This window comes from Vicugna pacos, chromosome X (genome assembly GCF_048564905.1).
Source record: "Vicugna pacos chromosome X, VicPac4, whole genome shotgun sequence".
NCBI classification, from domain to species: Eukaryota; Metazoa; Chordata; class Mammalia; order Artiodactyla; family Camelidae; genus Vicugna; species Vicugna pacos.
In genome coordinates, this window is record NC_133023.1 from 24,194,966 (window position 1) to 24,208,871 (window position 13,906).

The 13,906-nt window shown below is 36.6% G+C and overlaps 1 protein-coding gene across 3 annotated transcripts in view; it reads right to left on the minus strand.

The window, feature by feature from the left end:
• Positions 1–13,906, minus strand: part of DMD (dystrophin) — a 1,854,428-nt gene that overhangs the window by 571,697 nt on the left and 1,268,825 nt on the right. For all 3 annotated transcript variants that reach the window (XM_031673322.2, XM_072956638.1, XM_072956633.1), the window contains one exon: positions 3,642–3,874. In XM_031673322.2, the coding sequence (XP_031529182.2) occupies positions 3,642–3,874 (233 nt within the window). The remainder of the gene's footprint in view (positions 1–3,641; positions 3,875–13,906) is intronic.

The window sequence follows — 13,906 nt, forward strand, 5'->3', positions numbered from 1 at the left end:
TACTTCTTTGTTTAAAATCCTTTGAAGTGTTGCCACTGCCTGCAGACCATAATCAAAACTCCTTAGTCTGTATTCTAATAGCTCTGCATGGTGACTTATTATGGTGGTCATTTTGAGATGGATAAAAGTATCAAATCACTATGTTGTACACCTGAAAATAATATGATATTGTATGTCAATTATAGTTTCAACAACATCCTCAATAGTCTGGCAAGGAAAGATCCCCATTTTTTAGCCCCACCCCTCTCTATTTAACTTCATCAATTTCTTCCTCATCCCTTTAATTTCAGCCACACAGAATCACAATTACTATAATAATACTGTGCTGTTTAGTACTTCAGAAAAAGGTACAGCTCCTTCCTTCCGCCAGGATCACGTTTGTCATTTTATCCATTCGGTTCATTCCAAGTTGGTCTTTAATACTTGGCTCCGGTTTTATCTTCTTTAAGAAGCTTTTTCTGGACATCTGTTCTCCTTCTTGGCTTAGTTAGATGTCCTCTCTGTGAACAAGTCCCCAGAGCATCATCCAAGCATTCCCAGGGAAACAGAAAATCATGGTGCTTAAGGGTGGGTTTTCTGGAACTAGACTGCTTGGGTTCAAATCCCACTGCTGTCTCTTTACACTTGATCTTGGGTGGGTTACATAACCTCACTGTGCTTTAGTATCAGTCTTACAGTGATGCTGTAAGCATTAAGTAATACACGTGAAGTACTTAGATCAGAGACTAGCATACCATTAATGATAAATATGTACTAGGTATTATCCTGAAATTTATTTCTATCATAGTGCTATTATTGCTTTTTTTCTTCACCTTCTTTAATCTGTGCATTCCTATCTTATCTAATTTCCCAGGAACTTAGTAGTAGCTCAACAAAAATTTACTAAAAAATATATGAATAAATAGTCACTGATAGTGTTTTAAAGTTTAAAAAGCAGCTGTGGAATACTGCCTCATTTCTCACACCTCAAACATTTGAGTTAGAATTGCTTTATTTGAAACTCTACATAGAGGGAATATCTATTTCCTGATATTATAATAAATACTTCCAAGAACTAACATCTCTTTCTTGTCACCTTCCACGCACACACATCTGTTTAATGTTTACTTAGGGTCATTTTACTGACCATTTAATGACTGAAGCTATACAAGCCCAGAATTTATAGTATCTTTATAATTTTTTTTAATATGAGAGGAAGAAGCAAGAAACACATCCCCACTATTTAGTACGAGAAGGGAGATTAGAGGTGTACACGTGTGTGTGTGTGTGTGTGTGTAAACACTTATGAATACAACTAACCCTTGAAAAACACAGGTTTGAACTGCACAGGTCCAATTATACATGGAGTTTTTCAATAAACATACAGTTGGTTCTCCATATCTGTGGATGCAGAATCCACAGATGCAGAGGGCTGACCACGGGACTTGAGCACCTGTGGATTTTGTTATCCACAGTAGGTTCTGGAATCAATCCCCTGTAGATACCAACTAATGCCTGTACTGGCTTTCTATGACCTCAGACATGGCACTCGAACTTCTACTCTGAATTAATTTTGAACCTGTATTTAAAGACTATCATTTTGAAGAGACATCAAATTAACAGTCCTTTCTGAAAAAGACAAATTGATTTGGAGTACTATGAAGACTACTGAGCAGGTCAATGCCTTCCTCAGAGGCTAAGCTCACAAACCTTTCACAAGGGAGTGTGGATTTTCTTTCCCATTCTAGTATCAAGTGGCTTTTATAGGAGGCCATAATGTCAATCACAGAATGGGGTGCAGATGAGGAAACGAACTCTTATTTTCATGTAATATAACTATATCACATATAGTTTGCATTACACAAATGCCAAAATAGGCAGATTTACCTAGCTTGCTGTAGAACCTAATATTAACTACTAACATTAGGTGAATCCTTGCAGGAAGGTGGGATGCATTTTCAAGCACTACCCAGTTTAATCCTCATGACCATTTATAAGGCAAATCGTATCATCATCCACATTGTACAGATAGATAAACTCAGGTTCAGGGAGGATGAATAATTTACCCAAGGTCACAAAGCTGTATCAGAGGAGTCAAACTTTGAACACAGAAAATCTAATTCCAAACCCCTTGCTTTAAACATTATAAAATACTGGTCTCCTCTGGTTAGAAATAGTCCCAGAAATATTGGTATAACTCAGTATAATTCTGTAAAAGATTGTACCTCTTGTTTCTGTATGTATCAGCACAATGAAATTGTGAAATGCTTAGCACAGGGCCTGACATAGACTACCCATACAAATACACATATATCACCAAGGGTAGCCATATTTACAGTCATACTGGCAGACAGCATATGTAGTTAAGAACACAGGCTTAGTAACCCAACAGATTGGATTTGAACCTTTACTCTGCTACTAGCTACTAACTAGGAGTGTGACATCTAGCTTCAGTTGCTTTTTTGGAAAAATGTGGCTCCAAATATTTGTTAAAAAGCAGTAGTAAAACAAAGTATACACATTTACATAATACTTACATATCTTTATATTCATATATATGCTACATGATATGGTAAATGTGAATGTGAATTTCTTGAATCCAGAAGAGGAAACCAACATCCAGAGAATAAGTTGACCACAATCATGTCATTTGGAAATGACAAAACAAAAACAAAAACAAACCCTCACCAGATTCAGGTCTTTCAAGTCTAAGATTAAGGTACTTTAAATGCAGGTTGTTTATTATCAAATTATTTTTATTCCTATTGAATTACTGAAGTTCATTTTGAAAAGAAATCTGTCTGTCTTACTCTCTGCTTTTTCAAAATGTAGTTCTGTGACAGCTAAACATTTTCAGTATAATTTATTACTTCTTTAGAAAAGTCCTGAAAATCATTTATAAGTAAAAATACATAGCATACATACCTTTGAAAACTGCTTTCCTTATTCATTCCAGAAATATAAAAGATATCTATCGTATATTTGTTCTAACTAGGTAAATCATATTTATATCAGTGTATTCTTATGTTTCTCATTGATGTCATAATTTTGTAGAATGGATTCTGATGAGGCTGAGAAATGCAATCTTTGTACTAAACAGCATGTTTGAGTATGGCATTACATAAATACCAATATTAAGATCTAAGATATTTAAAATATATTATGTTTTGTTACTTTTCTCTTTTTCATTTAGAGTTAATTTTCAATTATTCTTATCATTGGAAGAGGAAAACTGGCAGAGACAACCCAGAAGAGTGAATAATCAATTCCCAGATTACTATATTTGATTCTGTAATATATTATGGCTGAAGAGTGCCAAAATAAAGTTTCAATACAAACCGCTCAACTGAGGAACTTATTTGATATTTAGTAGATTTTTAAAATACCAGTTCTTTAGCGAATTTAATTAAGCCAACTACACTTGTAAGGTTTATGCTTTCTTACTCGTATAATTCCTTTGTAACTTATGGCTGTTTTAGATAACTGCACTAATTCATCTCCTTGATCATACTTAGGCTGAACAGAGTGGAGAGAGTAGTGTGTTTGCTGACAGAGAAAAGATTCCTGAATACTGATGGGAAATGGTCTAGGAGAGTGAACTGACTTGTGGAAAATCACTTTAAAGATAAACCTCTGTCAGCTTTTATCTTTTTTCCCCATACCTTCTGCTTGATGATCATCTCGTTGATGTCTTCAAGATCACCCACCATCACCCTCTGTGATTTTATAACTCGATCAAGCAGAGACAGCCAGTCGGTAAGTTCTGTCCAAGCCCGGTTGAAATCTGCCAGAGCAGGTACCTCCAACAGCAAGGAAGATGGCATTTCTAGTTTGGAGATGGCAGTTTCCTTGGTAACCACAGGCTGTGTCACCAGAGTAACAGTCTGACTAGGAGCTAAATATTTGGGGGGGGGCAAAAAGGAAAAAAGAAAAATTAGAAACACAAGCTAAGAAGCCAATTTCAGTAACAATAAAACAACTTTAAGGGCTACAATTTGAGCCAAAGTATTATTTATGACTTTATATGATTTTTCCCCTAAAAATGTGGATTTTTATATAGTATTACATGATAGGAAAATTCAAAGACTAACTTTTCATTAATATACATTTAACAATCTTTCAAAACGATTTTGACTATTCTCACGGCTAAGCAATTAATTTAAAAAGTCCTTCTCCATAGCAGTTATATAGACTGTGGAATTGGTAAAGAAAAATATAAAGTATTCAGACTTTGCCAGGTGAATAAGTTTTATTTATTTATTTATTTCATTCAAGGGAAAAAAAGTAAAGATTGGATAAGATCTTATTTCTAACTTAACGATTTCCTGGACTAGGAAGTAAATTACTTTGGAGGTGGACTCTAGGGAAATCAAAGCCAATGAAATGTTCTTGTCTTTGCTCTGTATTTTGTTCTGGGAGCAGCTTCTATATTTTTTTTCCCCTCTTCTTTCAGACTGGTAATAAAGTGGCTAGCAGTGAAGAAAACCCAAGCTACATTATTTCTGGAAAATCAGAGCTAGTAAAGTTTTTCCACTCAGATAATGAAATACTGTTTCAAGGTTATTAAAATACTAAATTCATGTTAATAGTGTTCAAAACCATAGTATAAATTAGCCTATGGTAATGGTTAACTTCTGAAGTTCCAGAGTGAAAACACCTGGCAGAGAATTCCTCTCTCTGCCTTAGGAACTCAGTGCCCTTGGTTTAGTTACTTAACTCCCCTAAACTTCAGGTTTTCTTTTCAGTAAAGGAGGGACAATAATAGGGTAAAGGTCATGGGGGCAGTTGCATAGATTCAATGACTAATACAAGAAATGCACATGGAACAATACGCGAAAAATAACAAGAACAGTTTTAGCACAGTTCCTGCCACTAGTAGGTAATAGTTAGGTATTACTATTTTTATAAATATCTGATAAATAAGAACAATGATAAATATGATGAGAAGTTAGAGAGAAGAGGTAAAAATATGTAAAATATTTGATGAAAACTCAGTCAAAGGTCTTGGGTGACCCTATATGTGCTGAAGGAGGCTCAACTTGCTGATGTGAATTGATACTAAATACCAACAAACTGGGTTATCGCAGGCGAGAGATGAGGAGTAAGGAACATCTCATCTAGTTTATAGGCAATGGCCTCTGGAGCCCAACAGATCCAGGAGACCAGGGGCAAACATGTAGTGGACTATAAAGTTCAGAAGGGAAGCTCTGAGGGAAAGCTGTAGAACACATCATCTCATCTCAAAGCTGTAGAACACAACACCAGATCTGAAAGGCATGGACAAGGGAACTGTTCCAGAAAGATGAGGAAAATGTGCCATATTGGCATTCCATTTTGAGGTGGCCATAAATTACTTTTCACGGTTATATTACTTTTTGCATTTTTAAGGTTGTCTTTTTTTTTCAGCAAAGACAATAAAAGGGATGAAGGAATGCCTCGTCTTTCAAGCTTTTTGGAGAGAACAAGAGGTTCCTACAAATGGAAGACATAATCTTGAACAAGGCAGAAAGAAAAAAAAAAGTGAGGTGTCAGAATAAAAAAACCAATGCCAAAAATTAACAACTAAAGAGGATACTGAGGAGACAGAGAAGAAACAGTTTCTGGAAGCTATCTCACTACTCTGAGGCTTTTTCTAGAAAGAATGAAACATTATCTGAAGCAAGAATGCATCCTGTGACCCAACAGTATAGGAGGAAAAAGCCAACAAGATCTAGAAATCTTAAAAGGGATTCCAAGAGAGGAGCTGAATCCCTGGAGAGGATGCAAGGGTGAGGATGAAAAGAGAGAAAAATTAAAACATCACTGTGGGAGCTAACTGTGGAGTGCCTGGCTGACTAGGAAGTACAGACAAATTGTTCTTAAAATAGATACACAAGAGACACTTGGGCAACGTACAGTAGTTTGGGAGGATTTCAAGGTTCTGGGAAGTGTCAGACAATGCTTTTTTTTTTTTTTGACTTGACTTATTGAAAATTGACCCTCAAAAGAGAGCAGGAATGAGATTTTTTTTTTCCTGACCAACAAAGAAGTGCTTAATGAAGTATAAATGATCATGTCCTCTTAAATTTCTATACAGTGAAGGATGAGAATGAAGAGAATCATCAGACTTAAACTGTTTTCTGGAAAGCACATTTGGAAAAAAGAAGTAGCCTACTGAAAAGAAAGGCTAAGGCCAGAGACTGAAAAACAGAATGATCCAAGATGACCAAAAGGTAAAACAAATGGCATTGGGATGATAATATCACAAAGTTCTCCAATGTGGAAACAGGAAGAAGTATCACTAAGTTCAAATCAGCTGAAACAGATTCAGAGGAGGGTTGAGAGGTTGAGCGATACAGTCATCTGTGCCCCAGTCATGGGCAAAGGATTTCATTTGTAGATGGGTCAGGCAGGCCACTGCTGTCTCCCCTCCTCCAGCCCTCAATACCTGAACATCTCTTTATACCAATGGGGAAGGGAGGAGAAACTTACCCTTTTGCTCACTGCTCTATCCCCTGCACCACCTAGAGGTCCTAGAATCTAGCAGATGCTCCGTTGAAGTCCTCTGAATAAATGAATGAAACTAACAAAAATACAGTCTATGCATAATAAGCTTTTTGGTAAACTTACAGGCCTTCAATGCATGGCGAGTGCCATGAGATAAAAACAGCTTCGAAGGATGCTTTCTCAAAGGCTAGAACACAGAATATGCCTAGGCTCTGGCTGTTTAGGTGAATTTAGCAATTTTAAGAACAAGAAAATAATGGAGAAAGAGCCACTGCCTAGGGAAGAAAATGGAAAGTCAAACATTACAGAGAGAAAATAAAACCAATCAACTGTTACATTCCACACTTTTCTATCAAGGGGGAAAAAGCAGGAAACAACACTGGATCAAGAAGCAGCGTGTACAGTCATAAAAAAGAATAAAATAATGCCATTTGCAGCGACATGCATGGACCTGGAGATCATCATTCTAAGTGAAGTAAGCCAGAAAGAGAGAGAACAATATCATATGATATCAGTCATATGTGGAATCTAAAAAAAAAAAAAAGGCACAAGTGAACTTATTTACAAAACAGAAACAGACTCACAGACATAGAAAACAAACTATGGTTACCGGGAGGAAGGAGGTGGGAAGGGATAAATTGGGGTTTGAGATTTGCAGATGCAAACTACTATATATGAAATAAGTGAACAACAAGTTTTTCCTGTATAGCACAGGGAATTATATTCAATATTTTATAATAATCTATAATGAAAAAGAATATGAAAACGAATATATGTATGACTGAAACATTACACTGTACACCAGAAACTGACACAACATTGTAAACTGACTATACTTCAATGAAAAAAAAAAAAAGAAATAAAAGATACATGTAGCCCCAATGTTCACAGCAGCACTATTAAAAGAAAAGAAAAAGAAGCAGAGTATAAAACAGACTATCTAGGGCTAGGCTGTTGGATTTAAACTCTTGGTCTGCCATATGTTTTGCTGTGTAATGCTGGGCGGGTTACTTAACCTCCCTGAATCTTTTCCACTGTCCTTTTACTAGAAACCTAAGAAACTGACCCCGTTAGGTAAAGTGTGGGCTGGTCAGATCTGTAAGGAGGCAGTATAAGTGGTTTTGCCCAGACTGAACAACAGAATCTTGACAAGTAGGGTCAAGCAGGGATATTTAGTCATCCCAGGGGAGTTTTCTGTTAATTTTATAATTTAAAAGATGGAAAGAGGATTTGTTGAGAGTTCTCTCCACCTATAATTGTGATCATGTAAGGAGTTAGGATACATAAATGACTACACAGAGTCTTAAAACACCAAGTCCAGGTTTTCCCCTCTAAGGAGCATGGGAAATGGCTTCCCTTCTAGTCTGTGGGGATCCTTTTCTCTGTGTCATTTAATGCCTCCACAGTCTGATCTGCTTGCCTGGATGTCTGCGCCTTGCCTCAGGCCCCTGTCTAGGATCATAAGAAACTGGCCGGGTGAATGGTTGCTTCAAATATCTTCTTCTTTAACCAATACTGAGACCAAGGGCATTCTCCTTAAGTCTGATGGAGGAAGTACCTCTTCCAGCGTGGGGGTCATGGCAGAAAACAATCCTTATGGTGTCATACTATTAACCATTCCTACAGCAAGAGATGCTGGTGTCCTTTCTGCTTAATCAGTTCATGCCGGAACTCCATGTATTACAATGTGTATTATTAAGCCAAGCAGATAAGATAGATACACACACCATTAACATCTATGTATATATGTATAGATATATGCATGCACATATACACACAGAGCCTGTCAAGTCTGACTACTAACGACTGCAGCATAATGTGTTTCACATGCATTCATCAGAAAATTAAAAAAAAAAACTCTACTAAAAATTGTATTTTCCTTCCACAGTTAAGCATATGGAAAATCAAACTCAAAATTGCTCAAAGGAATCAAGTTTGGCACACTGGAATAGTAGAATGAATAACAGTAGGTGTAATATACTATTGCAAACCACAGCTTTGCTCTGAGTATTTTGTTAATTAAAAGGTGTTGGCTTTAAGAGGGAACTCTCATTTTTTTACTAAGTGTTTGAAGAACATTTCTCTAGTCTAAAAATTTAATTGGTTTCAGGGGTACCTGATTAGTCAGACTAACAGCTTTACTTAGAGCTTGAAAGGAGCTACTAAATCTTTTTAAAAACACACACACAATGTGTTTGGAACACTTCCTTTGAAGTATTCAAACGTGGTTTGCTGTAATTCACAGGTCTCCCTTGGTTGATAAGAAAGCAAGGAGCACACACTGTTTCTAACTTCCTTGAATGAATGTGGGTAACTTTTTTTGTTTCCTTTACTTTGATACTTGAAAAATCGGTCAACTGACTAAATGATAAATTACTGGACTAACACTAACACAAATATCTAAAAAGTACCATTTCGTACATGCAGTCAAATTGCATTACTGTCTAATACTAGAGTCATAGGAAAGACTGTTTTAGCTAGTTAACCATACTACCAATAGATAAAATAACCATCCTCCAGGTAACCAACATGGGGAAATAGTTTTCTTTTGCATATTTAAAAGGCTGGCATGTGGCTTAATGAAACATGTAAGAGAGAGTACATGTTACCAAAATCAGAAAATCATGTATGTAAAATTAAATCATTATGCTGTACACCAGAAACTAGCACAACACTGTAAATCAAATATACTTCAATAAAAAAAAAAAGAAATCATGTAGGATTCAAAAAGAACCTCACTTCTCTCTAAATATTTGTAGCCTCTAGGTACATGTGGAAAACTAGAAACAAATGCTAATGAACCCATAAACATTTATTTTTGTCTGTATTCCTTCTCATCATTCTAAAGAGGAAATAAAATATGTGATTCAACTGTCATGAATTATTTACATTTTAGCCAAATAAGGGCTTGTGCTCTGCATGGACAAATCCTAGAGAATTGGAACTCAAGGATTCATGATAACCAACTGTATTTCTGCATTTAGAAACAAACTTGTTAGGTGGAACAGCCACAGACTTTTAAAAGCTTAGCAATGCTACTTTATCATTTTTTAATTGATTCTTCCCTACTAGTAAAGAATATAATCCAAATAGGAAATATATGCTGCTTCTTGGAAGAGGGAATACCACCTACACTATCACCACAGTATTTCCTGTGTGCCAGGCAAAGTTATTTACAAGCCTTGTTTTATTTAATTTTTACTAAGCAATTTGCAGAGTTGGCATTGTTCCCTTTTTACTAAAAGGTAAAATAACTTGCTTAGCATCTTACATTAACAGGTGACAATGCCAAGGCAGTGGGTTTAACCACTATACCTATTTCTAAGGATAATATGAACACTGGATACTTTTTCTACACTTCTTATGTAGAAAAAGTCCCACTCAATATATAAAAATTACTACTCAAATACTTTTGACTTCCAAAACAATAGCTTACAACACATAGGACCCACAAAATAATCTAATATCCACTCTAATTAGAAAAAGAAGATCATCTTGAACTAGTCATAAAAATATGGATTATAAAAACTAAGTGAATCTGGCTTCCTCTCACAAGTTAAATATTATTCTTGAGGAATATCGCCAACCTGACTTCACCCAAACACTCATCCTTTCCTCACTAATTTGAAGACAGAAATAACCTTGCCTTTTCCTCTTTTAGTTTTCATCTTCTAACTCTCCTATATGAATTCTTACTCATATATGGGTTCATAACTCATATTTATGAATTCTTACAATCTGCACTCACTAAAAAGCAGGGTTTCTCAACCTTAGCATTGTTGATATTTTGGCATGGATAAGTCTTTGGTGTGGGTCGTGGCCCTGAGCATTGTGGGATGGTTGTCAGTATCCTTGGCCAGAGCACCTTCCCAGTTGTGACAACCAAACATGTTTTCAGACATTATCAAATGTTCTCTGATGTGGGAAAATAGACTCTGGTTGAGAATTACTCATTGAAAACGTTTTTAATTTCTCTCTTTTTCAGTCTCTCTCCTCCCCTCCCTATTCTGTGTGTGTGTGTGTGTGCGTGCGCGCGCGCGCGTGCGCGCACATGCGCTTTTGTACTGGACATCCTTTATGCCTATCCAAGTTTGTGCTACTTATCAGAAGTATAGGTTAACTGAAATTAAGTGCTTCTCTTATCCACATGATATTGAGCAGGCACTGAAAAAAAAATAAACACTTGAAGCTATAGCTATCAGGGAATAATATGACACAGGAAATGTCACGATGATAAAAATGAAGGCATCTCTGGTAGAGAGTAGATGTCCACAATTTTTTTTCTTCCTGCATCTGCACCCTTGTAATGAGATATTCCAGATGCTCCCATCAAGAGTTGTGGTATATTTCTCTATTCCTTGAATATGGATTGGCCAACTAACTTGTTTTGGCCAGCGGATGTTAGTAAACATGACTCAAGCAAAGTCTTGGGAAATGCTTGGCCATTAGGTTATGCTTGGAAATCTTTCACCACTATGCTAGCCTACTGAGTGATGGCAGGCAAGTGGCCCTGTCACATCCATTGTCTCATCCAATAGCCAGCAAGTGCCAGACACATGAGGGAGGCCACTGACTGCCAGTTGACCGTGAATACATGAATGAGTCCAGTTGAGACTAGTGAAAGAACCATCTAGATATGCCTGGCACAAAGCAGACCAAAAAAATCATGACCTAAACAAATGATTCTTATTTTAAGCCACTACATTTAGGGGTAGCTTCTCACACAACAATAAATAACTGATACAACATTCACTTTTACCTATCCAAAACAAGATTTAAATGGGACCTCCCATTGCTAAAGAATTAAAACAAATGCTGATCCAGAAAAGAGAATATGGTTAAGAAAGAAATAGCCTTCAATTCCAAGTGAAAAACAGAGAATTGAAAATGTACATAATCATTCTAAGATACCTGTAAATCAGGCAGCCAGCATTTTATAGGACATTTGAAAAGCAATGCCTTTAGTAGAAATTCATTGCTAGTACACTTATAACTATGTAAATGAAAAAAGTAGAGAATGTAATAATGAGAGCCATGGAGCAGGCAGCTCAGTGCAGAAGACAAGGGAAGAGAAGCCAGACTAGACCATAATAAGGACCATGCTATTGATGAAGGATGGTCATCAATTCCAAAATTGGTATCAGAATAATATCCACATATCCTTTTGGGTATAACTCGCTAGACCATACTGTACAGTTCTCATTACAGAAAATGCACTGCTAGTCTATGAACATTTTTAGCACCTTAAAAAGCTCCTGAATTAAAGGATCCAATCTGTTCTTTGTTTCTTTTTACCAGAATTGCCACTACCTGGGTATTAGAGATAAGATTCTACAGTCAAACATGAGCAAAACCAGGTAAGCAGTGCTCTCCACATAATTCACTCTAAATGAGTCTCATATTTGTTTGGGTAAGCTATGTTTTTTGACCCTAAGTACCAAAATAACTAGGGATGCATTTTTTAAGTTGTTATACATGTGCCAGGCTCTCACAAGCCTCGCCCATGAGATGAGATAAGCTATTTGAAGTATCAAATTTATCTTTTTCTTCCTCACCAACCCAAACTAATGCCCGACAGACAGTAGGTTCTCAAACAACATTTGCTGCTGTTGTTACCCAGGTTAGAATGAAGCATAATGTACTAAGCAGAATCCTTAAGTGACATATAAGAGAGCGGGAGGGAGGGAGAGAGGATTCATTAGAGTTTCAATCTAGAATTTCATCAGGCAGAACAAAGGGGAATCATTAGCTCCAACGTCAATGAAGCAGTATTAAGTAGTCTTAACATGTAGATTCTTTGGGTCTGAATTCATAATAATATCTTGTATTTGTACAGAACTTTGAACAGTATAAAAGTGTCTTTTTAGTAATTTTCTCCAATGATTCCTTACCACCACACTCGAGTGTGGGCAGAGAGAGCATCACTGCTACCAATTCCTGGGAGAGGAAAGTAAGATTTGGATAAAGTAAAAGACTTCTTCAAAATCCAAATCTAGCAAATTAGATGAAATTTCCCAAGTAATCTGTATTTTAAGAAGAAAGGCTCTGAGCTGAGTGATGAAAGAGGGATTCATGAAAAACAACCCAATTAAAAATCTGCAAAGAATTTGAATATACATTTTTCAAAAGAAGATAGACAAATGGCCAATATGCACATGAAAAGGTGATCAACATAACTAATCATCAGGGAAGCGCAAATCAAAATCACAGTCAGTGAGTGAGAGAGAGAGAATGAGAATAAGAAGTGTTGGTGAGGATGTGGAGAAATTGGAATCCTTGTGAAATGTTGGTGTGAATGTAAAGTGGTACAGTCACTGTGGAAAACAGTTTGGAGCTTCCTCAAAAAGTTAGAAGTATAACTACTGTATGACCCAGCTTTCCCACTTCTGAATGTACAGTATATCAGAAGATCTGAAACTAGGATCTTAAAGAGATACTTGGATACTGATGGTCATTGCAGCATTATTCACAACAGTCAAGAGATGGAAAAGAAATGAAATGTCCATTGTCAAGTGAATGAATAAAGAAAATGTGGTATATGAATACAGTGGAATGCATTTCCTTAAAAAAGAAGGAAATCCTGTCATTTGCTATAGCGTTTCAGTTTTGCAAGATGAAAACTTTCTAGAGCTCTGTTATGCAATGATGTGCATATAACATTGCTGTATACTTTAAATGATTAAGACAGTGTATTTTGTATTATGTGCTTTGCACCACAATTTTTAAAAAAGGAATCCATGGACCAGGAAAAGTGTGGACTTTTTCCTTTCTCTTCTGACTTAAGGAGATTTATAAGGACTTTTTCCTTTCTCTTCTGAGTTAAGGAGATTTAAAAATAAAGACCATTCTATAAATAACAGTGGTTCTTATATATTAAGGCCCAGTGAAAAATCACCAATTTATTCTTCTGTCATTACTCCTTCTCCTTTGTATCATATTTCTAACCTTTGTGGGGTAAAAAGATTATGTCGATGCCTCTCCATAGTGGATACTGTGCTCCATGGATGTTCTCGCCTGGAGTCAATGGACCCACACCCCAGATACTATGAATAATGACTGCTAATGGGTCACAGCTGCATTTTTCCCTGGGGCTTGTTCTTGGTTAGTACGAGGAGATTAAGTCCCAGCTCACCTGCATCAGGTTAAGACAACTTTAAAGGACGAACCCAGCTCCAAAGCTCCCTGTCATGTTGGCCTAGGTTACTGTAGCAGCTGCATTGTGGATCAGCCCCTCCCTCTGCCCAGTATTGCCTCCCTCACTTTCTTGCAGGTGGAGCTACCAAGAATAAGTCCCAAGAAATATTCTGCATGCAACTTTCTGTCTCAGAGAATGCTTCCAAGGAATCCAGTCGAACATACTATCCGGTGACACAAAGACACCTATATACATAATAGATCATTTTTAATACATAGAAGTAACATGATGTTTCCAGTCATTCAA